This window comes from Poecilia reticulata, chromosome 11 (genome assembly GCF_904066995.2).
Source record: "Poecilia reticulata chromosome 11, P_reticulata-male-v2, whole genome shotgun sequence".
NCBI classification, from domain to species: Eukaryota; Metazoa; Chordata; class Actinopteri; order Cyprinodontiformes; family Poeciliidae; genus Poecilia; species Poecilia reticulata.
The window spans coordinates 21,812,724-21,838,284 of record NC_088840.1 but is presented as its reverse complement, the minus strand read 5'-3'; the positions used below and the strand labels follow the sequence as shown (position 1 = coordinate 21,838,284).

At 38.1% G+C, this 25,561-nt stretch overlaps 3 protein-coding genes across 4 annotated transcripts in view; 1 reads left to right on the top strand and 2 right to left on the bottom strand.

The window, feature by feature from the left end:
• Nucleotides 1-25,561, bottom strand: part of LOC103472602 (uncharacterized) — an 80,745-nt gene that overhangs the window by 18,740 nt on the left and 36,444 nt on the right. The window lies entirely within an intron of this gene.
• LOC145553679 (uncharacterized) lies at nt 636-4,147 on the top strand. The gene is made up of 2 exons (XM_081612526.1): nt 636-862; nt 1,666-4,147. Exons 1-2 carry the CDS (start codon nt 799-801, stop codon nt 2,967-2,969), a joined length of 1,368 nt encoding a protein of 455 aa, XP_081468652.1. The 5' UTR covers nt 636-798; the 3' UTR covers nt 2,970-4,147.
• On the bottom strand, nt 8,865-23,720 carry LOC145553682 (uncharacterized). 2 transcript variants are annotated; one of them, XM_081612530.1, is made up of 3 exons: nt 23,592-23,720; nt 23,410-23,508; nt 8,865-18,330 (listed from the first exon to the last, which is right to left on the bottom strand). In XM_081612530.1, the coding sequence occupies exons 1-3, from the start codon at nt 23,674-23,676 to the stop codon at nt 17,231-17,233; spliced, it is 1,284 nt and encodes a 427-aa protein (XP_081468656.1). In that variant the 5' UTR covers nt 23,677-23,720; the 3' UTR covers nt 8,865-17,230. The 2 variants fall into 2 exon arrangements, with proteins under 2 accessions (XP_081468656.1, XP_081468657.1); XM_081612531.1 differs by lacking the exon at nt 23,410-23,508 and having other exon boundaries at nt 23,592-23,691.

The window sequence follows — 25,561 nt, the reverse complement described above, 5'->3', positions numbered from 1 at the left end:
ACTTTTGTGGACAATAACAAGCTAAAAAGCGCCAAAATTCACCTAAATACATTAAAACCAGACTTGATTCACTGTTATTTAGAACAAGAAGCATCAAACCCAATGTTTTTTTTTCATGATTTTAAAAATAATATGAATAAAAATGATGCTATGAAAAGTTAATATTGACATAAAGTTAAAATTGTTCCAATCTCAGTTTTATGGTATAATTTTCAGGGAACACATAAAGCACTAGCAAAGACAGAGAAATAATGCATCAAACAATGTTTATATAGATGTCAGAATAAATAAGAGTGTACAAGGAGCTGAGGGTAGCTCAGGGGAAAGAAAAAATTATATGTAGATTTAAAATTTCTGACTGTATTGTAGGAAATGTTCTTATTTGGTGTTATAAGCAGCGAAACATGTGGTGGGATGTATGAAAAATTAGTCAGAGGACGACATTACCTATGGACTTGTGGAGAACCGGAATACTAATACTGTATTTGTCTTATTTAAATTAAGTGGAAGAGAAGATTTTAGTTTTTTCGATGACAACTGGAACTGAATGAGAAATCTTTAGATGTAATAACCGTATTATCCAGAAGGTGGCGGTAAGGCCACCATATGAATGCCGACAGTCAAAACATCCCAAAGAAGAAGAATCGGAAGAGGAGGAAGAAGAACGATAAAATGGCGCCTGGTGTGTTTTGTTGAATATTCGAGATTTTTTCTGAACAAGTTTATCAACGAGCGGTTAATTCTGCTGAAGAAACTTTCACAAAGTTTAAATAAATCATCGTCAAGTCGGAGGAAGAGATGGATGATCAGCGCAGACTGCTGGATTTCTCCCGGACTCCTCAGATAATCTTACATCGAATAGGTAGGAAACACCAGCGTTTGGATGAAGGTTAATGTCTAAATGTATGAAGCTTTCTGTATGTAAATCACTTTAGTAACTATTCTTTTCCCGTATAAATGTGTTATTAACAGGTAAATTAACGCAGACGTTACAATTACGTTGTGAAAATGTCTAATTTATGTAGAGAAAAAACGGAGCCAGTGATCTCAGTTGTTTCTCACCCCGTATTAATATTTACATTTCAAAACAGAAACGCGGTTGGATAGAATTTCGCCTTCTAGCACGAAAACCACCCTAAACATAAAGCCAGGGCTACAATGCGATGGTTTAAAACAAAACATATTCATGTGTCTCAAAGTTCACATGGTCAGTTTTACTTCACAATTACATTCCGCTTTATGTTGGTCTTAACATAAAGCTTTACTGAAATGATTTATGTATGTGGTTGTATGACACAATATGGAAAGTTTAAGAGTTATGAATAGAAGCTACTGTAGAGACAATGCAGCAGAGGGGAAGTGGTATAAGCAGCATAAAATAACATGTAAAATAATTTGTAAAAAAAAAAAAAGTTACACGTGCTGTTAAATAATGTTAATGCCTACAATAAAATAATTTCATGGTAATAAATATGAGGACAAAATAAGAATAGTATCAGTCAAAATAGGAATCAGCAGGTCAGACTTTAAACATCTGTAATCAGCAATCAGCTAGAAAACTACAGTCAGTGCACCACTACTCTATCTGGTAATTTCTCAATGAAAGTCTTCTTTCATTTGCTTCAATAACTTTAACAATTCCTTTTTTTCTGTTTTCTTATCCAGATTACCTGCTACATAACGTTAAGGAGGAGCCATGGAACCAGGAGAGGAGATCCACTCTGGACCAGGAAGAGTTGGAACCTCTGCAGGTGAAACAACAACAGGAAGAACCAGAAGATCAGCAGATAAAAGAAGAGCAGGAGGATCTAGAACATCAGCAGATAAAATTGGAAGAGGAAGAAGTTTACTGCAGTCAGGGTGAAGAGCAGGTTGAGTTAAAACAGGAGACTGATACCTGCATGGTGGTTCCTGTTGATGAACAAACATCCCAAACTAAATCAGAACCAAACAGGAACCAAGTCATCTTCAAGGAAGCTGCTGAAGCTGAGAACCAAAATCAGGAAAGAAGAAAACCTTTCTCATGTGCCATCTGTAAAAAATGTTTCTCTTCCAAATATACATTTGATGTTCACATGAGAACTCATACTGGTGAAAAGCCATTTTCATGTCTGACCTGTGGAAAACGTTTCACCGTTAAATGTTCTCTCGATGCTCACATGAGAACTCATACTGGTGAAAAGCCGTTTTCATGTCTGACTTGTGGAAAGCGTTTCACTGTTAAATATTCTCTCAATGCTCACATGAGAACTCATACGGGTGAAAAGCCTTTTTCATGTGTGAACTGTGGAAAAAGTTTTAGTCAAAAATCTTATTTAGCTGAGCACGCGTCGATTCATACAGAGGAAAAGCCTTTTTCATGTGTGAAGTGTGAAAAACGTTTTAGTCGAAAACAATATTTAACTGAGCACATAAAGATTCACACTGATGAAAAGCCTTTTTCATGTGTGACCTGTGGAAAAAGTTTTAGTCATAAACATTACTTGAGTAAGCACATGAGAATTCACACCAGTGAAAAGCCATTTTCATGTGTGGCCTGTGGAAAAAGTTTTAGTATAAAACAGGATTTAACTCGGCACATGAGGATTCACACAGGTCAAAAGCCGTTTTTATGTGTGAACTGTGGAAAAACTTTTAGTCTTAAACATGATTTAACTCGGCACATAACGATTCACACGGGTGAAAAGCCATTTTCATGTGTGACCTGTGGAAAAAGTTTTAGTCAAAAACAGCATTTAACTTGTCACATGAGGATTCACGTGAGCGAAAAGCCGTTTTCATGTGTGAACTGTGGAAAAAGTTTTCGTCAAGAACAGAATTTATCTCGGCATATGATGATACACAAAAGTCAAAAGCCATTTTTATGCGTGACCTGTGGAAAATTTTTTCGTCGAAAACATAATTTAACTCGGCACATGTTGATTCATACTGGTGAAAAGCCACTTTCTGTGGAAAGTGTCTTTGTCTAAAACAGCCTTTCTCAAACTGGTGTTCCGTCGGCGCCCTTAGTGGCCCGCGAGGTACTGCATGTAAACGATGTGACGTTACAGCTAGCTTACCAAGGATTGTCTTAAAAATAATGACGGAAAACTGGCTTAAAACCGGGTTACTGAAAAGAAAAGCTGCAGATACCGGTGGAAAGAAAACAACTCCAGGTATATTATATGATCAGACGACGCCAAGTTATATCTGCTGAATGTTGATGTGTCGTTAACTAGCGATTGGATTCCTCTGAACGGTTAGCGGTAGCAATTGCTGCAGTTAGTCAGAACTGTTCTTTGTTTCTTATGATTTTGCTTGGCAATGAATGATGCTCTGTTTTCAGGTCAACAGCTATTGTTATTTTTTATTTAATTAAAAATTATTAAATAAATACAATAAATAAATTCAATTGCTAGAAATTGGTTATCTTTATATTTAATAATGCAGATAATTATTTTTGTTTCTGTTTAAGCAACTCAAGTCTATTTTTCTTTAATTGTGCTTCTAAGTCACAAATAACCCTAAATGTTATTAATGCACTCAACAGTTGGTAGTAAAGAACTTCTTTATTTCAATTTGTTTGACATCATTGGAAAGTTTAGACACTTTCAGTCAGTGAATAATTCAAAATGCCCAAGTAGACCTGTTCATGGCTTTATGGTGGCCAGTCACATTTACCAAACAGCACCACTCTTCTCGTTAGGATGAGCGAAGAAAACGATAATCTGTGAATTCAGAGACTAATATTTTCATTTCAGCCTGCATTATATAGTAAGATGTATTATTGCGGGGGCAATTTCAGGTTAGATAGTCCTCTGACTGTTAACTGGGCTTAGTGGTCCTCAGCCTGACAAAGTTTGAGAAGCACTGGTCTAAAAACATCAGGTAGCTGAACATTTTGAGGAGTCGCACGTAGAAGTATTCTCCATGTATGGTTCGCTTAAGAACTGGAAATCCATGGAGCCGTTGAACCAGAATCATGGATCTGTGAGCTGTTGTCATTCTGCCTCCCTGAATAACTACTCCATTTAGTACAGAACATGAACAGAGTCTGACCGGACCTGGACTCCCTACCAGAACATTCTCACAAGATTGGACTTGAGTTATTGATTTGTTTTATTACGTACAACAGAGAAAGTTTGTGGGGTTTACTTTTGGAGTTTTTTTAAATCAAAAATAGTGTTTCACCTTCGCAACGTGTGAGTGCGAAGGTGAAACACTAAAAACTTGTGGAAGTGGATCATTACGGCTTTTGCTATGACGCTCCACCTGGTATTTATAAATGAAACTTTATTGGAAACTGCTTTGGGTTTATTTAATTAGATTGTAACAAGACAGAAGAAATTGGGATAGAAACTACGTTCTTTTAAAATTATTGGCAAAGTATTTATAGGAACATGAAGTAATTTAGTCCTCTGATTACATTTCTGAGTATTGCATCACTATGGGGGTCCATTTGCTGATGCTGAACTTCTTATACATTAATAGATTTGTGTATGTTATTTTGCACAGTAGCAAACAAATTTCATTAATATGAATGAAATATTAATTTTACTGTACTTGTTATAGATCATTTTTGACTTTTGCTTTATCTTCTCTCTTTCTGCTTCTACTGTGGAAAGAGAGAATGGTTGAGTGTACATTTGTACTTTAAAAGAAATTCAAGATTCACCACAAACTGATTTTCATGCAATTATTGTACAAAGGGTGTGTGATTGTTTTCAATTAACTTTTTCTCTACTTTTAGCTGTAATATTTTGCTCTTTTCTACTGCAGCTGACTTCTGTTATATCACTGTATTTATGCTGAAACTATGTTCTTGTGCATTTATATTGATATAAAAGTTTTATTAATGTCTTAGAAAGAAATAAAGTGTAAAATTTCATGTAAGAATAAAGGTTTTGAGTTTTCCTTTAGTGCATGTTATGCCTTATACTTGAGCCCAGTAGATGGTGGCTCTACACCTGTACTGGTTGTAGCCACTGTGGTTCCTGTAACTGATGGGTTGCTGGTTCTGACTCTCCACATCCATCTCAGTTGTTGAGTCCTTGAGCAAGACACCAAACCTACCTTGCCTGCTGTTAGTCAGAAGTCCGATGGGCCGATTGTGTAGCAGCTTCTGTCAGTTTGTCCCAGGGCAGCTGAGGCTACAATGTAGCTTACCACCATCAACGTGTGAATGACTGAATGTAGCGTAAAACCCTTTGTCATCTTCTGCACTACATAAGGCGCTATTCACACATTAACCGCTTGTTTTTTGTTTGTTCTGTTCTTTATTAAACTTGTCCTGTCTGGCAGTGGGGCTCTCAGCATTGTTGAGTGCGAAGGTGAAACACTAAAAACTTGTGGAAGTGGATCATTACGGCTTTTGCTCTGACGCTCCACCTGGTATTTATAAATGAAACTTTATTGGAAACTGCTTTGGGTTTATTTAATTAGATTGTAACAAGACAGAAGAAATTGGGATAGAAACGACGCTCTTTTAAAATTATTGGCAAAGTATTTATAGGAACATGAAGTAATTTAGTCCTCTGATTACATTTCTGAGTATTGCATCACTATGGGGGTCCATTTGCTGATGCTGAACTTCTTATACATTAATAGATTTGTGTATGTTATTTTGCACAGTAGCAAACAAATTTCATTAATATGAATGAAATATTAATTTTACTGTACTTGTTATAGATAATTTTTGACTTTTGCTTTATCTTCTCTCTTTCTGTTTCTACTGTGGAAAGAGAGAAACAAAAGAGAACTTAGAAACAAACAGGCATATTTATGAATAAAAATAGCACATAACTGAAAAGTAAATGGGGCTGGTTAATACAAAATGTGTTTAATGACAATTTCAGCCCAACATACTGTATCTGAACACACTGCAAGCTAATCTCTGTGTGAGTGTGCTTGTGTAAATAAGGTTCCTCCATAAAAAATGTTAAATAATGGGTGTAGGGAGTGTTGAGGAAAAATGACTATTTTAAGTGTTTAACACAGTTTAAACCTTTTAGAACAAATTTCTTAAGTTTGAACAGGTTTATTTTAGTGATTTGAAACTAAAACTATTGCTGGTAAGTATTGAAATAGATCTGCAGGAGAGTTTCTACTCAGACCCCTGGGGTCTGAGTAGAAACCCTGGGGTCTGAGTAGAAACCCTGACCCTGTCCTGAAGAAGCAGAGCCAGATTTGTTTGCTAAATTTTAGTCACATAAATAATTCTTCCTTAACAGGAGCCACAGACATGAAAGCGATTGGAGCTGCAGAGATCTGAGCGTGGAACCCCAGGAGCACCACCGAGGCTACAACTGCACTCTCCTCTAAACGCTAGAACTCACCCCAGTCACCATTGAGGGCCACAGACCCCAGATGGCCCATCTGCAACTGCCCCAAGCCAGCAACAAAGTCTCAACGGACAGACAGGATCTTCAGTGTAGCTAATATGTTCCTATATCCAAATTCTTTTCTATTAGACAAATAAAAATGAGGCTATAAAAAAATGTATGTTGATACAAAAGTTATAAGTGTTCCAATGCATCAAAACGACATTTGTACAGATGTCAGCATAGGAAAGATCTTCCACTCGCGTGCTTTTGTTTTGAAGGCGCACCACAGCGCTTCCTGCGCCCCCCCCACTCTCCCCCTCTCTGAACGGCTCAGAGAGCAGGGAGGCAGAAACTCCGTCTGAATGAGGTAAACTGTCGGGAATGTTGCCATGAATATCGCTCGTTTATAATATCTTGTTATCAGTTTACTTCCATATATAGAACTAAATCTTTTTGGCTAACTCGTTTTAATTCTGGAATAGTCACATGTTAAAAATTTTACTGCTAACTTTGTCTAAAAGTTAGCTAGTCTAGCCACAATGTTTTATTTAATCAGAATGAGACTGAAACAGCTGCAAAATTAGCCTTTTTATTATTTAAAATGAGCAATGGCTACACAACACCTGATAATACTGACCATTAACATGTGTATTATATTATATTATATTATATTATATATTTAGGAGAATGGCAGTGCTAGAATGATGTTGAAGAAAGGTGAAGAAGCTCTGGTGAGGTCTTCATTTAGTTTATTGAAATATGTATTAACCGGTTTTAATTTTTAAACTAACTAAACAAAATTTTATTATGAGGAGCAGGTCAGGGAAGACATTGAAGAGCCAAGTGGAGTTTCAGGGTGTGAAGATAAAAATGATATTAATTATAAAAGAACCAGAAATTAGAACAGGTGAGGACTGATGTCAGGTTGATTTCTTTCAACGTTTCAATATTTTGTTAATTATTTCCACTTTACAAGGGATTATGGTTAGGAGATATGAAAAGAAAAGCACTTGAGGAGAGGTTTAAAAATAAATGAGAGAAGATTTTTTGCTATCAGAAACGGGTTACGCGGTAAATAGAGTTAAGATGGGGGGGGGGGGGGGGGGGAGTTGCTTGAGCACCTGCCCTTTTTGCTCCTTGCCCCCAAGTGCCCTTTTGGTCAATTTTTTAAAAATTATTATTATTATTTTCTAAGCACTCGTGACACATAACATGTACTCAAATTATTATTATTATTATTTTATTTAAAATTTTTTTGTACAACATAATAAGCCGGTCACCTTGTTACTTTGACCTTTTGCCCGTGACGCATGACGCAGTTGCCTCTCGCGCAGTGAGATAAGGCGGCTAACTGGAGCTCAACGTAGCGAACGTTCCAGATTACAGAACAGTTTTTGGTGAAATAAAAAAACGTTTTTGGTGAATAAAGTGGAATGTCTATTCCACTTTATTCACCAAAAACGTTTTTCATACTTGTCAGATGACGGAAAACGTTGAAGTATCGTTTCTGCTTCAGCTCGGAGTCGCGGTTTCAGCAGAGAGGTAATGAAATACAACAGACACTGACAGGCCTCTGCGTCTGCATTTCTATGAAGAACTACTGAGCGGGAGGAGACAGCCAGGTGAGGAGAAACTGTTCTTATCTATCCATTCAGTATTTTTATCATACAGACATTAGGCTGTTGTTGTTGTGCTATTAGCTAGCTGCTAGCTAATGATTTGGCTAGCAAAGCTAGATAACTGAAAAGCTTCTCCCCTGTATCTTTAATGATATCAGTCATTCTTTAGTATCGCTTATGCAATTAGGGCACATCGCCCGTCCAAAACCAATCATCTCCATAATGGATATATGTCCGATCTTCTAATTTCCTTTGCTGCATAATGTACATTGGATTTATTCAGGCGTTAGGTAAATGTACCTTGAAGGAGAATAACACTTAAATAAAAGTCCAACAAGGATATTCATTTAGAATTAAAAATAACTCACCCTGAATTACCATGATAGATATAATGAATGTAATAAAAGTGTGTCATTAATGAAGGGGAAAAAACTCAATCCAGACTTTAAGTAAGTTTAGGGTCTGGTTTGCTGAGTACGAAGTTGTATTTTTTTTCCCCCCAATTATTCAATGGGGGGAAAAAAAACTAACCTCAGTTAAGTAAAATAAAATTGTAAACAAAACTTTTGGAATTGTAATGATTTCTTTTTTAAACAACAAATCGTTTTGTTTAAAAAACCTTTTAATTAAGTAGCTAATTTTTGTCTTGTGAACAAAAAAAATTATTTGCCAAACATAAACTTTTATTTGCACACATCAGAAATCTTTTGTGATTTTGGGCCCTGCCCACGACTCATGTGAGAATCACAAGCAAAACTTTGAGTCACAAACAATCCCTTATAATATTAAGAAAAGTTCTCTGACAAGCGCAAAAATTTTGTTTTGCAAAAAAAAAAAATTCACTTCATGAGACGAATGTGTGATTAAATGTTTAAAAAAGTTTTTTAAGCAAAACTCAGTAGGCTTTTCTCATGGTGACATACATTAACAATTAAATATTTGCTTTTGTTTTTTTCTGCAGTTCCACATTAAAGTTTGATGCAGCTCTGCTTTCCTGAATGGACCATCTTCATCTCCACTGCAGCAAACAGGCAGCTCTTTTTATATAGATTACAGTCACTAAAAGGTTGCATTGTGCCCTTGTTTATATTTTTAATAGTGTAATTCTGTAAAGACAAAATATGTCTGGTGGTCCAGCTCTGATTTACATATCTGCTCTATGTAGAGATTCTCCTTAGCTTTGATTGTATACCTCACAATTTTGTAATTTATCATTGTTTATTAAACTTTGAAAGCTGAAAGGCTTTGTTAATATTCTGTCCTAAAATACAGTTGGATGTGCCCTTTTTTTTTGAGGACATGTCCCTTTAGTGGTCTCTGCACGACCCTGCTAGTGGCCTTTATTTGATAGTTAGTTGACAGGAAAGTGGTAATGAAAGAAGGGGAAGGCATGCAGCAAAAATTGCCAGACCAGGAATCGAACCTGCGACAGCTGCGTCAAAGACTAAGGCCTCCAGATATGGATTGTGCTTAACCCCTGTGCCACACAGAACACCCATTAGCTGTTTTTTACTTCGGTTTTAGAAAGAGGCAGAACCTGTTCAATTTCCAGTCAACTTATATCAATGCATTTTGACCAATAATCAAATGTCTTTTGACCAATGAAATATATCAGAATCTGGTAGGCTCTGTGCTACCAGAGTATTTATTGAGTATTGAGGCAAATGATAAAGTGAGTGTTCAGTCTTGGAATGACAGTCATTATGCTACATGGATGAATAACTTTAATCTGATTATTGGATTGTAAACGGAAATGTGTAAGAATACTTGTTACCACAGGCGTAGGAACCGGGGGGACTTGTGTCCCCCCCCAATACTGGAAGGAGGCGCATTTCACTTCCCCCAAATAATTTCACCTCAGTTGCGAAAAACTTTAAATGTTTAAAATTTCCACTCACATGCTTTTAAGGTGAGCCTGCTCCTAATGAATTTAGTGTACATACAACTACAAAGGAATTTTCCCCAGTGAATTATATAGTAGGCTGCCCCAGACATTGTTGACTCATGGTTTCTTTAAACTTTACAAGACCGACTGATTTTAATAACATTGTGGGTGTAAAATATTGAATAAAATGTTATGCTACGTGACTGTCATTATCTTTACTCTTACATTTCACTTTATGAGACGCAAAATTACAAGAGGATCGTCCTCATTGTCTCCAAGTGTATTCTGGGTAAAACTTGTCACCAGTCGTCCACTAACGTCATCATCAGTCTCTTGGCAACAGATGGCAAACTAGCTACCCATTCTTTCTTTTCTGATAGATTCTACCCATCAGTCGTCAGACTGCTAAACTGGAGCCGCACTTAATTCAGCTTCATCTCACCTTTTAAACTCTTTACCCAACACTTTTACTATTATATTTCTTAATCTGGGATCTGAGTCTGAATTTCATACCACAAACAAACAAAGCTGGTACGACAATAAAAAAAAAAATCCTTGAATCAGATCAGAATGCAAAAATTTTTTAAGGCTTTGCCACACTAACTAATCCCCATGGCAACATGTACTTTTTCGGTTTAAAAATCCCTCCATGCTCTCACATTTTCTAGAATTGCTGTCTCTGCCCCAGGACGGCATTGTGTGTTTTTATTTGATTTTCAGTGATTACTTGGAGTCTGTTCAACAAAACAAGGTCTAAATTTAAATTAATTTCACAAACATTCCTGCGGAAAATTGGAGACGTTAGATTTCTGCTGCCTCGAACTACCGAATAAACTTCAGTCAGTGAGGAAAATGTAGCTTTCAGGTCACTTTTAAAAGTCACTCAAACAGTGATTAATAAAAAGAGCCCTGGAGGTTATGACATCACAACAATGATGTCATCAAGGGCACCCCCTGATGATTCATAGCTCAAAGCTATGAATCATCAAAATTCTCTCCATTTGGCTTTTGGCCTTGAAGCTGACTGACCTACATTTTGTTTTGCTCTGACATTTTTTACTTTTCCCCCCAAGAAAATTTCTAAAACTATGAAGGCAAAAGCAACAGCTGCTGTGTTTGATGCTGAAAAAGTCCGCAGGAAGAACAAGAGGGCGCTCCAAAAGCTCTTGAAAGTCAACGCAGAACTCGAGAACGCCAAGGACCTCAGAAGCCATTTTCAAAATCGGAAAAGACTGGAGAGAGATGAGAGGGAGTTTTTCAAAGAATGTGAAAGACGGCTCTTTAAGCTAAATTTGGAATCAGACATCTGGATTGATGAGAGAGAAAAAGTGGCCAAACTATGCAAAAGGAGACAGCTGCTTTTTGGCGTGATGGTAAAAACAAACGAACAACTACTTGAGGAACCTGTGATGAAATCTTTGAACAGGGCCGCGCAACAACAGCAGGAACGGCTGACATTTCTTAACAAAGAGTTAAGAAAAAATATTGGTGTCTTGTCTCGACAACTTGTACATCAAACTAGACTATTTGATGAGTTCACAGAGATGGAAAAAGAAAGCAAGGAGATCATTGAACTTCAAGACAGCTACTTTGGAGAGCTAAGGCAGAAATTAAAAACGTACGACTTGGTCACTGTGAAGGAGAAAGTAGCAGCGGAACAGGAAGAACTGAAGGAAGCAGTCGAAAAGAACAAGAAACTAGTGGAAATGATCAAAATGTTGAGACACCAAGCGACCAATGTGCCCATGTTGAAATACCAGTTTCTGTGCGCAGTAGATGAAAAACGAAGGCTCACAGCCCTCAACACAGAGTTAGACAGGGTGATTCTGGTCTTAACAGACAGACTTTTAGACCAAGTTTGCTGGGAGGATGCTTACAAAGACATGGAGACGAAGCTCAGAGATCTGGAGCAGACTGAGAATGATCACGTGAAGAAGATTGAAGGCTTGAAACCAAAAACAAAACTTGGAACCAAAGCACTGCTTTCCTCATTTTCAAAAGATAAGAAAAACAAGAAGGTGACCAGTCGCATGGGATACTTCAAGACTAAAATCAATAATCTCCTGAAGGAATACAAGGCTTTCCAACCAGAAATTGAGAAATTTCTGGGGGACCTTAAGCCTCCTTTTGAGACAGTGATATCAAGAACTACTTCAGCAGAGAATTTGAATTCACCAGGAAACACTGTTACAATCAGGAAACCAGAAACATTTTCAGAGTCATCTTCAAGTGATGCATATCAGGAGCACGTTGGCACTGACGAGTCAACAGATTCCAACCAGAAATATCCACAACCCACATCTGAACCAGATCATTTAGAGAATAAGTCAATAGATTCTTCCCAAAAAAGAGACAGCTTCCACCTCACGACTGAGGACACATCTGAAAGCGACACAGACGATTCAACAGATGCCCCCTGCAGAAGAGATAGTTTCTACCCCACAGAAGACGACATGTTTGAGAATTTAGCAGATCGCCATAAAATAAGAAACAAACAGTTGAAGAAAACTCTGAGGTCAAAAATCAGACATTCAAAATCTGGAGCAGAATCGGAAGACTCATGATATTAATGAGAAAACAAAAAGCAGATTCTCGCAGGATGATAGAGAAAATGACGGAAACCATCCAAAGAAGGGATGGTGAAAGTGATTTCACCATCCCTTCTTGGTGATGGTGAAATCATCACCAAGATAGAGAGATGGGTGGATAGAGGGATGGGTGTGGGAGGGATGGGTGCGGGAGGGATGGGTGGATAGAGGGATGGGTGTGGGAGGGATGGAGGAATAGGCAGATAGACGGATGGGTGGATAGAGAGATGGGTGTGGGAGGGATGGGTGCGGGAGGGATGGGTGTGGGAGGGATGGGTGGATAGAGGGATGGGTGTGGGAGGGATGGGTGGATAGAGGGATGGGTGGATAGAGGGATGGGTGGATAGAAAGATGGGTGGATAGAGGGATGGGTAGACTTTCTAGGTTCTCTCCGGGTGCTCCGGTTTGACAACACCATTCAAAAGCATCCACAGCCTTAATTGGTCTCTCTAAATGATCCCTCGTGTGTGTGTGTGTGTGTGTGTGTGTGTGTGTGTGTGTGTGTGTGTGTGTGCGTGCGTGTGTGTTGCAAATTCTGTTTAGCTTCTCTCCGGGTGCTCCGGCTTGCCCCTTTAGAGGGAAAAGCCTCCCAAATTTCATATATGAATGATGATGCTCCTCAAGCACCAATTTCAGTTAGCTGTATTGTTTAAATCTTTCTAAAACGGAATACCAGTAATAACACCACATGATACTCTATTTTCGCCAACAATTAGTTTTTCACTAACAACTTTTTGAAAATGTTGTCAATTCTTTTGGTCTTCAGATTTACATTTTATCAACATGCTTCCATCTCATAATATTTTAACAAACTCCACCTCCCCTATTTTCTTTTCTATTTCTCTTGAAACTGCTATCAGACTTGGATTAATATTCATATTTTCCTTCCTGAATTTAAGAATTACCTTAAATTCTTCGTTTGTTACTTTCTTCCTGACCACTCTGTATTTTTCATCTGAGCTGCACTCTTCCAGACTTCGTTTACTATTCTGGCTACCAATTTCTCTATCTTCTTTCAAAACCTCATCTTTGCCTCCAGCTTTTCCTCTGCCTACCGGAGTCCAGTCGTCAAAATCTATATCATTGTCTTCGCCACTCCCATCTACCTCAGTTCCTCCAGTCCTTATCCAACCTCCTCGCTTTCTTCTTCTTCTATGACATTTTCTGGCAGCTTACAAACGCTGTGCATTACCGCCATCAACTGGACAGAAATATTATTTTTTTCAATCTTCAAATCAAAAACACTCTCACATACTTGATCCTTTCAGTTAATTTTGTAACTTTCATATATTTAACAAGTTCTAGAATTATATCCTGTGACTGATGTTTTCTTAATAAATTAACCATCATTACTGAACTCCCCATTACCCTTTCCAGTTCCTTCCTCTCCTTTATACATTTTCCACAATAAATCAACAGATGTTCTACTCCTTCTGTTTCCCTGCTATAAAAACAATCACCTGATGGATGTTTCCCTATTTTTAAAACCACTATTTAAGCTATTATGCCCAATCCTCAACCTGTTAATCCATATTTCCTCTCTCCTATTCATTATACTACTATTGTTTCTTATGATTACCTCCTTCTGTATTTTATGTAAATGCCTTCCTCTTTCTTCTAAATTCCATCTCTCTTGCCATATATTATTTATTTGATCTTTAATAATTACATTTATTTCTGCTCTACTTAGTGGGACATCTTATTCAATTTATCTTGCCTTAACTTCTTCTTTAGCCAACTTATCTACTTTTTCATTACTTACTATTCTTTTATGTGCCGGAATCCATGTGAATTGAATACTTATATTTTGTTGTTTTATACCATATATCAAATAACTAACTTAATTTAAAAGGTCTTGACAGCTTTCAGATTTTCCACTGATAATACTAGTTAGGCAAAAGATTGAATCTGAACAGATAACTACCTTTCTGGGCTTCACCTCCACCACCCATTCCTTCCGCTTTCTCTTCTTCTTTGGGGTTTTTGACTGTCAGCATTCATATTGTTGAATTACTGCCACCTTCTGGATCATATGTGGATACACCTAAGTATTTCTCATACAGTGCGAGTTGGGGACAGTGAAATGGGCTTTTCACTGTTTTTGGGTGAGGCTTTGGGTGCATGCATTGCATCGGTGGGCCATGGAGCCTCTTAAGCTTATTGTCCTTTACCTGCTATTTTTCATGTCTACTAGTTACAGCTAGCCGGTGGTACTCTGACAGCCTGTTCTGACCCCTGCCAGTGTGCCTAGGTGGGCCCCATATGGGGGAAAGGAGGGTTGACATATGGATTATTGTGCGGGTTCCACGGTGGTCCCATATGGGTTTGTCCGCGGGTTCCACGGTGGCCCCATATGGGTTTGTCCGCGGGTTCCACGGTGGCCCCACATGGGTTTGCCCATGTAGGCCCACAGTCTACGTAGGTAGGCTGTGGGCCTAAGTAGGCTGTAGGCCCACAGCCTACGTGGGCCCACCACCATGTAGGGCCCATGTGGGCTGTGGCCTTACATGGGCAAACCCATGTTGGGCCACCGTGGAACCCACGGACAAACCCATATGGGACCCATCTGGTCTTCCCTTTTTTCCCATATGGGGCCCACCAAGGCATGCTGGCAGGGAGAACACTGCGTGTTCTACATGGTCCACTCAGACTCAATGTCCCCCATTTCCCCCGAAACGTGTTTGATGTTCTGCCGGAGATGGGAGTTAAATCTCTGTCTCATATTATACTGCGCCAGACATTCCCAGCAGATCCTCGCAACACGTTTGAGCCTGCCAGGTCTGACCGGCTTCCTCCCCCACTACTGGAGCCAACTCACCATCGTCACCGCCACCACCGATCAGACCGTCAGTGGACAGTTCCGCACCTCTCTTCAGCCGAGTGTCCAAGACATACGGCCGTAGATCCGATGAAACGATGACAAAGTCGATCAACAAACTCCGGCCTATGGTGTCCTCGTGCCAAGTGCACATATGGACACCCTTATGTCTGAACATGGTGTTCGTGATGGACAATCCGTGACGAGCACAGAAGTCCAACAACAGAACATCACTCGAGTTCAGATGGGTGGGACCATTCATCCCAACCACGCCCCTCCAGGTCTCACCGTCATTGCTCACGTGAGTGTTTAAGTCCCCCAGCAGAACAAGGGAGTCCCCAGGAGGGGCATTCTCCTGTACCCCTTACAAGGACTCCAAGAAGGATGGGTAATCTGAACTGTTTTTCAGCCCGTAAGCACAAACAACAGCCAGAACCCGTCCCCTCACCTGTAGGCAGAGGGAGGTTACCCTCTTGCTCACTGGGGTAAACCCCCAATGTACAGGCACCAAGACAGGGGGCAACAAATATGCCCACACCTGCCCGGCGCCTCTCGCTGCGGGCAACTCCAGAGTGGAAATACGTCCAGCCCCTCTCAAGGAGACTGGTTCCAGAACCAGAGCCATGCGTCGAGATGAGACAGACTATTTCTAGTCGGAACTTCTCAACTTCACACACTAGCTCCAGCTCCTTCCCCACCAGAGAGGTGACGTTCCACGCCCCAAGAGTCTTCTGCAACCTAGGATCAGACCGCCAGGCCCCCCTCCCTCGGCCACCACCCATCACACAATTCACCCGACCCCTTTGGCCCATCCTACAGGTGGTGAGCCCATGGGAAAGGGGACCCACGTCTCCTCAGGTTGAGCCCAGGCACCATTGTGCCCCCTCTTCAGGCCTGGCCCCATTGTTTAATTGGGACAAAAAAGCTAAGTTCAACTTACACAATGGACTAAGTTAATGTTATCCAACATGGTATATGCTAACTTACCACAACATGGTAATGATAGAATTCAAGCCAACATTAGATTTTTAGCCAATTTTTTTACCTAAAAACTAAACCTCCCTTATTTAATGGGTTAAGTTGTGTTAACCAACACACTAGTGTAAGCCAACATGATATTGATATTTAAGCTGACGGTTTTCTTTTTGCCTAATGTCAGCTCATACATTCTTATTACTGCACTACGAGTTAAAAGTCATTACTCTCTTTAACACTAAAATTATTCAATACATATTATACTTTACCTTTGTAACCATGATTCTGCACTTGAAGTCAAATATTTCTGCAAATTTCAGCAGTAGCGTTCAGCACTCACTGCATTTTCAAAGGAAATGCAAGTGATCAGGTGACTTTGTAAGGACTTAAACAAACATGTATCTATATGTGTAGAGATTAAATAAATTTCAACTTAAAAAAAAAAGATAGTGATCTTCAATAGAAAACAGCCGCAACAGAAAATAGAAAAATTATACAAGACGAGTGACACTCCAAATTATTGGAGACAATAATCACATATTTTGAACAATCAAGAACAATCAATGATGGAAAATATGTTTAAATTGAATATTACATTTTCTCAGTAAAAGGGCAGGTTAATTTATTTGAAAAGCTTTTACATAGACTGGTTAATATAATTTGGAACAAATAACAGCATCAGTTTCAGTCTAGTTTTGCTTTAAAGACAAACCTATAAAATAATTTTTTAATACAGTAAATTTCAAAGTGCAAAACAATTAATGAAAATCCCACAACAGACATTTTATTTTTGATTAAAAATGGATTAAAGTAAATCTCCTTTACCCCACTTATTGTCTCCATACAGAATAATACAAATCAATCCTTCTTGTACATCTCTTAGTATCAAAATGTTAAGATCCAAATTATAACATTTAACAAATTAGAAAATGTTAAAATTTTCCCACTTTATAGACAAGAAAGCCCTTCAGTGTATGACTCCAGTTTACTTCTAAATGACTTTTATAGTGAACCTCAACACAGGACATATATGGAAAATAGTTCTACGGCTTTTCACCAGTGTGATGCCTCATGTGCCGAGTTAAATTCTGTTTTAGACTAAAACCTTTTCCACAGTTCCCACATGAGAACGGTTTTTCACCAGTGTGAATCATCATGTGCTGAATTAAAAACTGTTTCCGATTAAAACTTTTTCCACAGTTCACACATGAAAACGGCTTTTCACCAGTGTGAATCGTCATGTGCTGAGTTAAAATAACTTTTTGACTGAACCTTTTCCCACAGTTCACACATGAAAACGGCTTTTCACCAGTGTGAATCCTCATGTGCTGAGTTAAAATAACTTTTTGACTGAACCTTTTCCCACAGTTCACACATGAAAATGGTTTTTCACCAGTGTGAATAATCATGTGCCGAGTTAAAACCTGTTTTTGACTGAAACTTTTTCCACAGTTCACACATGAAAACGGCTTTTCACCAGTATGAATCCTCATGTGCTGAGTTAAAACCTGTTTTTGACTAAAACTTTTTCCACAGTTCACACATGAAAACGGCTTTTCACCAGTGTGAGTCCTCATGTGCAGAGTTAACAGCTGTTTTTGATTAAAACTTTTTCCACAGTTCACACATAAAAATGGCTTTTCACCAGTGTGAATCCTCATGTGCTGAGTTAAATACTGTTTTTGACTAAAACTTTTTCCACAGTTCACACATAAAAACGGCTTTTCACCAGTGTGAATCCTCATGTGCTGAGTTAAATACTGTTTTTGTCTAAAACTTTTTTCACAGATCACACATGAGAAAGGTTTGCTTCTTTCCTGATTTTGGTTCTCAGCTTCAGCAGCTTCCTGGAAGATGACTTGGTTCATGTTTGGTTCTGATTCAGTGTGGGATGTTTGTTCATCAACATGAACCACCATGCAGGTATCAGTCTCCTGTTTTAACTCAATCTGTTCTTCATCCTGACTGAAGTAAACTTCTTTCTCTTCCACTTTTATCTGCTGATGTTTTAGATTATCCTGCTCTAATTTTATCTGATGATCTTCTGGTTCTTCCTGTTCTTGTTTCACCTGCTGAGGTTCTAACTCCTCCTGGTCCAGAGTGGATCTCCTCTCCTGGTTACAAACGTTACATTGCAGGGAATCTGTAGAGGGAAACAGAGGAAAAGAGAAATTGTTAACTTTACTGCAGTAAATAGGAGAAATCTTTCATCGTTTAAGACAGAAATGAATTAAAAAATAAACTTGAAAATTCAAGAGCGCTGACAGAGACAGATTAGTCATCATATCCAGCTGACATTTGGAAAATTTTCAAATGAGCGGATTTTAAAAATATATCTTATTACAAATTAATTGTAGTACGGTTGTGTAATAATATCGATTTTGTGATATATATCAATATTTTCTTTTCTAGAAAAAAATCGATATTCATCCGCAAGTATCGTAACATCCAACTGTCACCTTGCTCACTCACTGCTTGCTTCACTGGGAGAGTTATTAGGTCATCAGGCTTAGAGTGATTCCTTGAGATGTTAAGTGTCAAGGTTAAAAAGGTATCAAACTATTCAGAGCAGGGTACTTGGTGCACTTTATTTACTTTACAGATGCATGTAAGCTACAGTTTGTACTGTTTCAATTAAAAGAAACATGTTTTCTCACCACTTCGATTCATTTTGTCCAGCTGTCTACTTTAAGTCTGTGTCCATGTCCAACCATGGACACAGACTTTAAGCCTGTGTCCAGGCATTGTGTAGTTGGTGCTTTTAATCAGTTTTCAGTTAAATTAATTCAATCCAACTCTATAACAGTCACAAAATGTCACCAAAATCACTCTGTCCCTCTAAAATCTTTCAGAAAATTGTCAAAGTGTATTGCATTGTATCGTTTGCTGAATATCGCAATATATATTGTATAGTGAGCAGAATATTGTGCATCGTATTGTGAGATTATTGTATCACTACAGCCCTACTACTTAGCAATAATCTGTAGGGATTATTGTTAATATTTAACACTAAATTGTATTATTTCAAGATATTATTTATTTTTATTACTTTGAATTAGGGCTGAAAGGATTCCTTGAATGATTCGAGTTCCTTGATTATTAAAATTCCTTGGGGAAAATTTACCTCCCTCGAAGTTTCGTTAATTTACGTTTTATTATTTAGCGCACATGTTCTGGCCGGGACATGGCGATGCATGGCTGGTAGATGAGTTTCTGAGTGTGACGTACGAAGGTGCTGTAAATATCCCGTATTGCTCCCCCCGGCTCTTACGTATTTATAATCATGTTTGGGATTTGTGAAAACTTTTTAATGAAATTTAAAATTTAGTATAGTTTCACAAATCACCCATCCCAAACATGGATTAAAATATTCTATTAGTTGATTATAATTTAGACTAGCTTTGAAGAGTCTAGATATTGTAGATTTGGAATTACAGCAGTTCTCGGGTGACAAAGATATAAAAAAAAAAAGTGGTGAAATCGCCCTTTTTTGAAGTTTCACAAATCAGTAAAAGGTTTCACAAATCCTAAACATGGTTATATTCTGCTATTAGAGAAGAATAATATAGTGCAGATTTGAAGAGTCTATAAGTTCTATTTTAGGTACTGGAGCAGTTCTAGTATGATCCAGATACAAAAAAGTGGTCAAATCGTCCTTTATTGAAGTTTCAAAAATCAGATAAAGGTTTCACAAATCCCAAACATGGTTATACATATTCTGCTATTAAAACAGAATAATTTAGTCCAGGTGGTTTGAAGCGTCTAGGTGTTGTGGTTTTGTAATTAGAGCAGATCTTGTGTGATCAAGACTGAAAAAAGGGCAAAAGTTGCCCCTTTTTTGAAGTTTCACAAAACAGATAAAGGTTTTACAAATCACAAACATGGTTTTAAATATTCTGCTATTAGAGCAGAATGATCCAGTCCAGGTTTGAAGAGTCTGGGTGTTGTAGTTTTTAAATTAGAGTCGATTAAAGATGGGGGAGGTACTAAAAAATTGGGTGGTATCACCCTTAAGCCATTTCCCAAATCGGAAGCTGGACTTGGAAACCAACTTCAGCTTCGTTTTCAACAGTAAGACTCAGTAGTTAAGGAGGGACAGCCATAAAAAAGTCATTTTCTCTATATAAATAAGCCATTCTCACAGCGTAATTTGATGTCTGCCTTAATTTACCTGTTAACAAACCATTTACATGGGAAAAGAACATTTACTAAATGATCATCATACAGAAAGGTGCATATACAGTGATCCCTCGCTACAACGCGGTTCACCTTTTGCGGCCTCGCTGCTTGGCGGAATATTTTTGATGCTGTTTTTTTTCCATAGTACATTGTGTTCTGCGTCCTGATTGGATAAACAGTCTGCGGTTCTTCTCTACCTCTGTGCCAATAATGTTACGGTATTTACATATAAGTAAAATAGCTTGGCCATTCAAGAGATGAAAACTGAAACTTTGAATGCCTGCTGGAATAACTATCCAGAATCAGCGCAAATCCCGACCGGTGGCTCGCTTGACGAGATCCATGGCTCTGCCGTAGACACAGCTGTGAATCTCGCGGGGTGTTATGGATCAACTGGTGGCTAAATCAACTGGTTGAAACTTATGCGAACCGCAGATATATCTAAATAGTAGGTGGCTGTGTCGGTGTCTGTTGAAAAATGCTACTTGCGTGAAAAAACCGTTTGCAAAACTTTCCTATAAATCCCATTTGACGCAAATATGTTTAATGTTGCATGTGAAAATTATGTTTCAAAACAATTTTCTAAAAAATAGCATTCATTGCGCTTCAAAAACACAGCATTTGAGCATCACCAGATCAATGAGTAACACAATCCCATTCACACTCAGGTTCATCAGAATACATTAATTCCAACTCATGAATAGCCGTCATGAATAGCCGCAATGTAAACCTAAGTGGATAGTTTCTGCTTTTTGTTACAGCTCTTATCAGAAAAACATTGGGATCGAGGTACCTGGGGTACCCGGTATGCGAGTTGCTTACATTACAGGTAAGCAAAAGGTAAATAGTAAGTGTCGCATTGTTTAGCGACTTACTAGCCACAGTGAGTGTCGCTAAACAATGAGGTGGTTGTCAACATATTTAATCAAATTTAACTCATACCTGATGGTGTTGCGTGTGGTGTCTATGTGTCCAAATAGAAAGGAATATCAAGTAAATAGAAAGGAATATCAAGTAATAAGTTGTACTGTAATAAAATCTCATCTAAATGATATAAAGTTAACAGCTAATGTAGTTGGTGGTGATATCCAAACTGACAAGTCGAAATTATAATAATAAACGCTCCTACATTACTGTCGGATACCACCAACAGATTATGAGTCATATCTACAGTATTTGTCCGTGTGATCTCTACTGGGAAACAGTTTGCAAGCTGTTGACGAAGGGAAATAAAATTAAAAACAGAACAAGCCGCATTAAGATTAACTAGGGACAGTCAAACGGGGTCCTCAACGCAGATGTTTGTAAAAAAATTAGGTGGCTTTGTCGCTTCCTGATCAAAACGCGACAAACGTAAATAAACAAATATGAACATCTCTCTACTTTCTCCAAGAGCTCTTCAAAACATAACGGTATGAAGGAATATTGAATACATTGAAAGGTCACTAAAATATACCCCACTTCAAAAGGAGACTACTGAACAGTCAGAATTTGTACTACCACCCTGCATTGTTAGAGTAATGACGATCATTTTACGTCTTTTCAGTCTTATGTTGACTGACATCCTCTGCAAACATATCAATAAATGTAAACAGTTATGATGTCATGCAAACTAATTAATTGCTCATTTAATGGAAGCCACATTATTTCGTTTGCAATTTAAGACTTCACTCGGCTGCAGAAGCAAAGCTGTGCACCTTGGTAATTTGACAATATCTGGGAAACCTGTTAAACAATATTACCTCCAAAATGTTGGCAACAAGTGAATTATATATATTTTTTGTAGACAATCAAATAAACTGGTCCAAAAAGGGAAACGACGATGGCGCTGCTAACTAAACTCGTGCCAGCGGTCGATGAGTTCAGAGCGCCGTTTGAACCACTAACCTATGACGACAGCTGAGAGTCTGATGTTCCTGGAACCTGATATCGATCGTCATCTAACGGACACCCCGCGCTTTAGGAAGCAAACCTGGATTAACTGGTGACACTTTCAGAATCTCAGTTCGAGTGAAGATTTGAACCCGTTTCTGATGTAAAAGTATATAAGACAATTGTTTTTTCAGCGACCTCTCATATGGTTGAGAATTACAGTCCCTTGATGAAAAGAATAAAGACGTTTAGTTAAATTACGAGAAAAAAATATCAACAATAATAAAGAAATTCCACTGCCACATAGATCTGCGGTAGCCATGTCTTCTGTAAATGAGCTAGGAAATAAAGAGTAACATTACAGAAAGAGTTAAAAATGTTTTTTTGCTTTAGTTACTGTGGTTATCTGTTTGAAATATCGCAATATGAGGAATGTGTGGAAAAACTACACGGCCAGTCGATCTTTTTAAACACTTTATTTTTAATCCCAATGCTTTTCAACATTTATGTCGGCTTTCAGGGATTAATCTTTGCTTTGAGATCTGGTCATGCCACATCGAGATCTATTTCGATCTTCCTTTGACGAGTTTCAATCTCTGAAGCAACACATAAGTCAGGACAAGTTCTGCGTAATTTACATGTTTTGATGGTTTTGCAGATGAACTTAAAAAAAAAGGCAACATGCCATATTAGACCAACAAAAGTCTTTCTAATGAGTAATTCCCGAGATCTTAATGGTTGTTTTACGGAATCGGATAGTATTTTTGCAAAGATTTGTAGTTCTTTAAGCTTATCGCATTGTTTACTTCCTGGTTCGGTAAAGGGGTCCTAAAAAGCCACGCCCACAGAAACATCAGTCTTTTCCAGCTGCCACCAGCAGTTGATTTAGCCACCAGTTGATCCATAACAGGGGCAGGTTGGAGGAGACGCTTTAATGCCGTGACTCCGGATCACATTAAGTCCCGATTAATGAACACGCACATCGAAAAAACAGGTTTTGTTCTTTGGTTTCAAATGTAGAGTATTTAATTATGCTGTGTAATAATCGTAAAAAATAAAGGTAACTCTACTTGGCGGATTTCGCGTATCGCGGCTTATTTTTGGAACGCAACCCCCGCGAAAAACGAGGGATCTCTGTATTAACCTTCATTCAAACGCTGGTGTTTCCTACCTAACCGGTGTAAGATTATCTGGGGAGTCCGGGAGAAATCCAGCAGTCTGCGCTGATCATCCATCTCTTCCTCCGACTTGACGATGATTCCTTTAAACTCTTGTGAAAATTTCCGCAGCAACAGTTAACCGCTGGGCTGAAGACATTTTTAGAGAAACACTGAAACATTCAACTGAACCTACCGCGTGCCATCTTCTTTCTCTTCTTCCTCCTCCTCCTACTACTCTTCCTCTTCTTCTTTGGGATTTTATGACCGTCGGCATTCATGTCATTGCATTACCGCCACCTTGTGGATCATACGATCATCACATCTAGAGATTTCTCAAGTCAGTTCTCTTTGAAAAACGTAGTATTTTCTTCCACTTTATCTAAATGAAACAAATACAATATCAGTATTCCAGTTTTCCACAAATCCAAAGTTAATATCGTCCTCTGATTCGTATCTCCTACATCCCGCAACATGTTCACAGTTTCTTCACTTCACCAGATAAGAACCTTTCCTATTGTATCCGTATATCAATGAGCGCTGCTGCTTTGTTCAGAGTTACCGCTGGTTTTTAGAGGTTTTAGAGGTTTTCCAACAGTTTAAGATTGTTCATCATATTATACAGTTCTGCATCTTGATGTTTGTCCATGTTGTTAATCAGGGTTGAGTTAAACTTCCAGTGACCTTTGTTATGGGATTTTTTTTTCAATTGAGTTGTGATACTGAGTTGTATCAGGCAGTGATCAGATAAAGGAGCAGGTGAAATTCCAGCATTTACACTATTTTGCATCAGACTAGCTGAGATTAGCCAGAAGTCTGTACGGGATTTAGCTGAGCCATCAGGTTTAAACCAGGAGAAGGACTGACCGCGCTGATTTGTTTCTCTCAAATGATCCACCAGAGATCTAAACAAAAGTTTTGTAAAACTACATTTACATGATAAGATTGAAATTTAGAGGGTGATCTATCAAGTCATTCATTATAAACCATATTGAAATCTCCTCCCAATATAAAATACTTTATGGAATATTTCTGAGATAGTTCCTTTAGATGACTACCCAGCTAGCAAGGAAATGTTCGCACGACGTCCGTGAACGTAGTCTGAAAGTCGAATGTTCGGACCTGACGTTCAGCAAACGTCTGAACATTCACTCAGAACATTTGTTCCCAATTAATTTTCTTTTTTTGCTGTCATTTCACTTGATTTAGTTTTTATATCTTTAAAACTTTTATGACTGTTATTATTTTTTTATCAATTTTTTATTTTTCACTTCTTATACAAAGTGCATACTTCCGTATGTTGTTTGAACGTTCTTGAACGTCTTCCGGACGTTTTTATAAATGCTGCTTTAAAAAACTTCCAAATAAACTGAGGCATTACAAAGAGTTTTATTTCTCCCTACAAAATACATTTTAAAGACTTTTTTTGTTACTCTTACTGTTATTGTAATGCAAACGTCTCTTCTACGTCTTAATAAATATTTACTATTAATTCAGGTATTACTGGCACCGTAAAAGATAAACTATCTTATAAAACAAAATATTTTTTCATTTTCTTAAGGATGTAGAGCTAATTAAATGACAAGTTATACTTTCATACTGTTAGAGATTTTTTGTATTATCATTTTTATTACTTTAGTTCATTATTCAGACTAATGTTAATCAGGAGTGACGTGCTATGCTAAAACCTTTTGATTGCCCTGTTGAATATCCGTGTTCCTGAGAACTGATTGTTCCCTCAACCCTTGGAAGAAATCGCTCTGTAGGGAAAGGGCTGGATGACCTGTGTGTTAGATTGAGCTTGCCATCTGTTTTTGTTGTTTATCTTTTCTCACTCTTGTTTTCCCACATTAAAGGCCTGCTCTAGTAGAGGAAGGGCAGAACGCTCTGTGAACAGCTCGGAGGAGCAGTTTGCTGAATCAATCAATCAATCAATCAATCAATCAATCAATCAATCAAATTTTATTTGTATAGCACATTTCAGCAGGAAGGCATTTCAAAGTGCTTTACATAATTAAAATAAAAACAGGAATAAACAGTTTTAGTGAGAACACGAGCAGCAGCTTCTGGATCAGCTGCAGCTGTTTGATTGATTTGTTAGTCAGACCTGTGAAGACGCTGTTGCAGTAATCAATGCGGCTAAAGATAAACACATGGATGAGTTTC

What these genes read in the sequence shown, in the direction of transcription:
- LOC145553682 (XM_081612530.1), bottom strand. Translation starts at nt 23,676, where the DNA reads ATGAATGCCGACGGTCATAAAATCCCAAAGAAGAAGAGGAAGAGTAGT. An exon ending in GAGAAAGAAGATGGCACGCG is followed by an intron (nt 23,509 to 23,591) that starts GTAGGTTCAGTT and finishes AATTTTCACAAG; the next exon opens with AGTTTAAAGGAATCATCGTC. An exon ending in GATAATCTTACACCGGTTAG is followed by an intron (nt 18,331 to 23,409) that starts GTAGGAAACACC and finishes TTCCCTCTACAG; the next exon opens with ATTCCCTGCAATGTAACGTT.
- LOC145553679 (XM_081612526.1), top strand. Translation starts at nt 799, where the DNA reads ATGGATGATCAGCGCAGACTGCTGGATTTCTCCCGGACTCCTCAGATA. An exon ending in GATAATCTTACATCGAATAG is followed by an intron (nt 863 to 1,665) that starts GTAGGAAACACC and finishes TTTCTTATCCAG; the next exon opens with ATTACCTGCTACATAACGTT.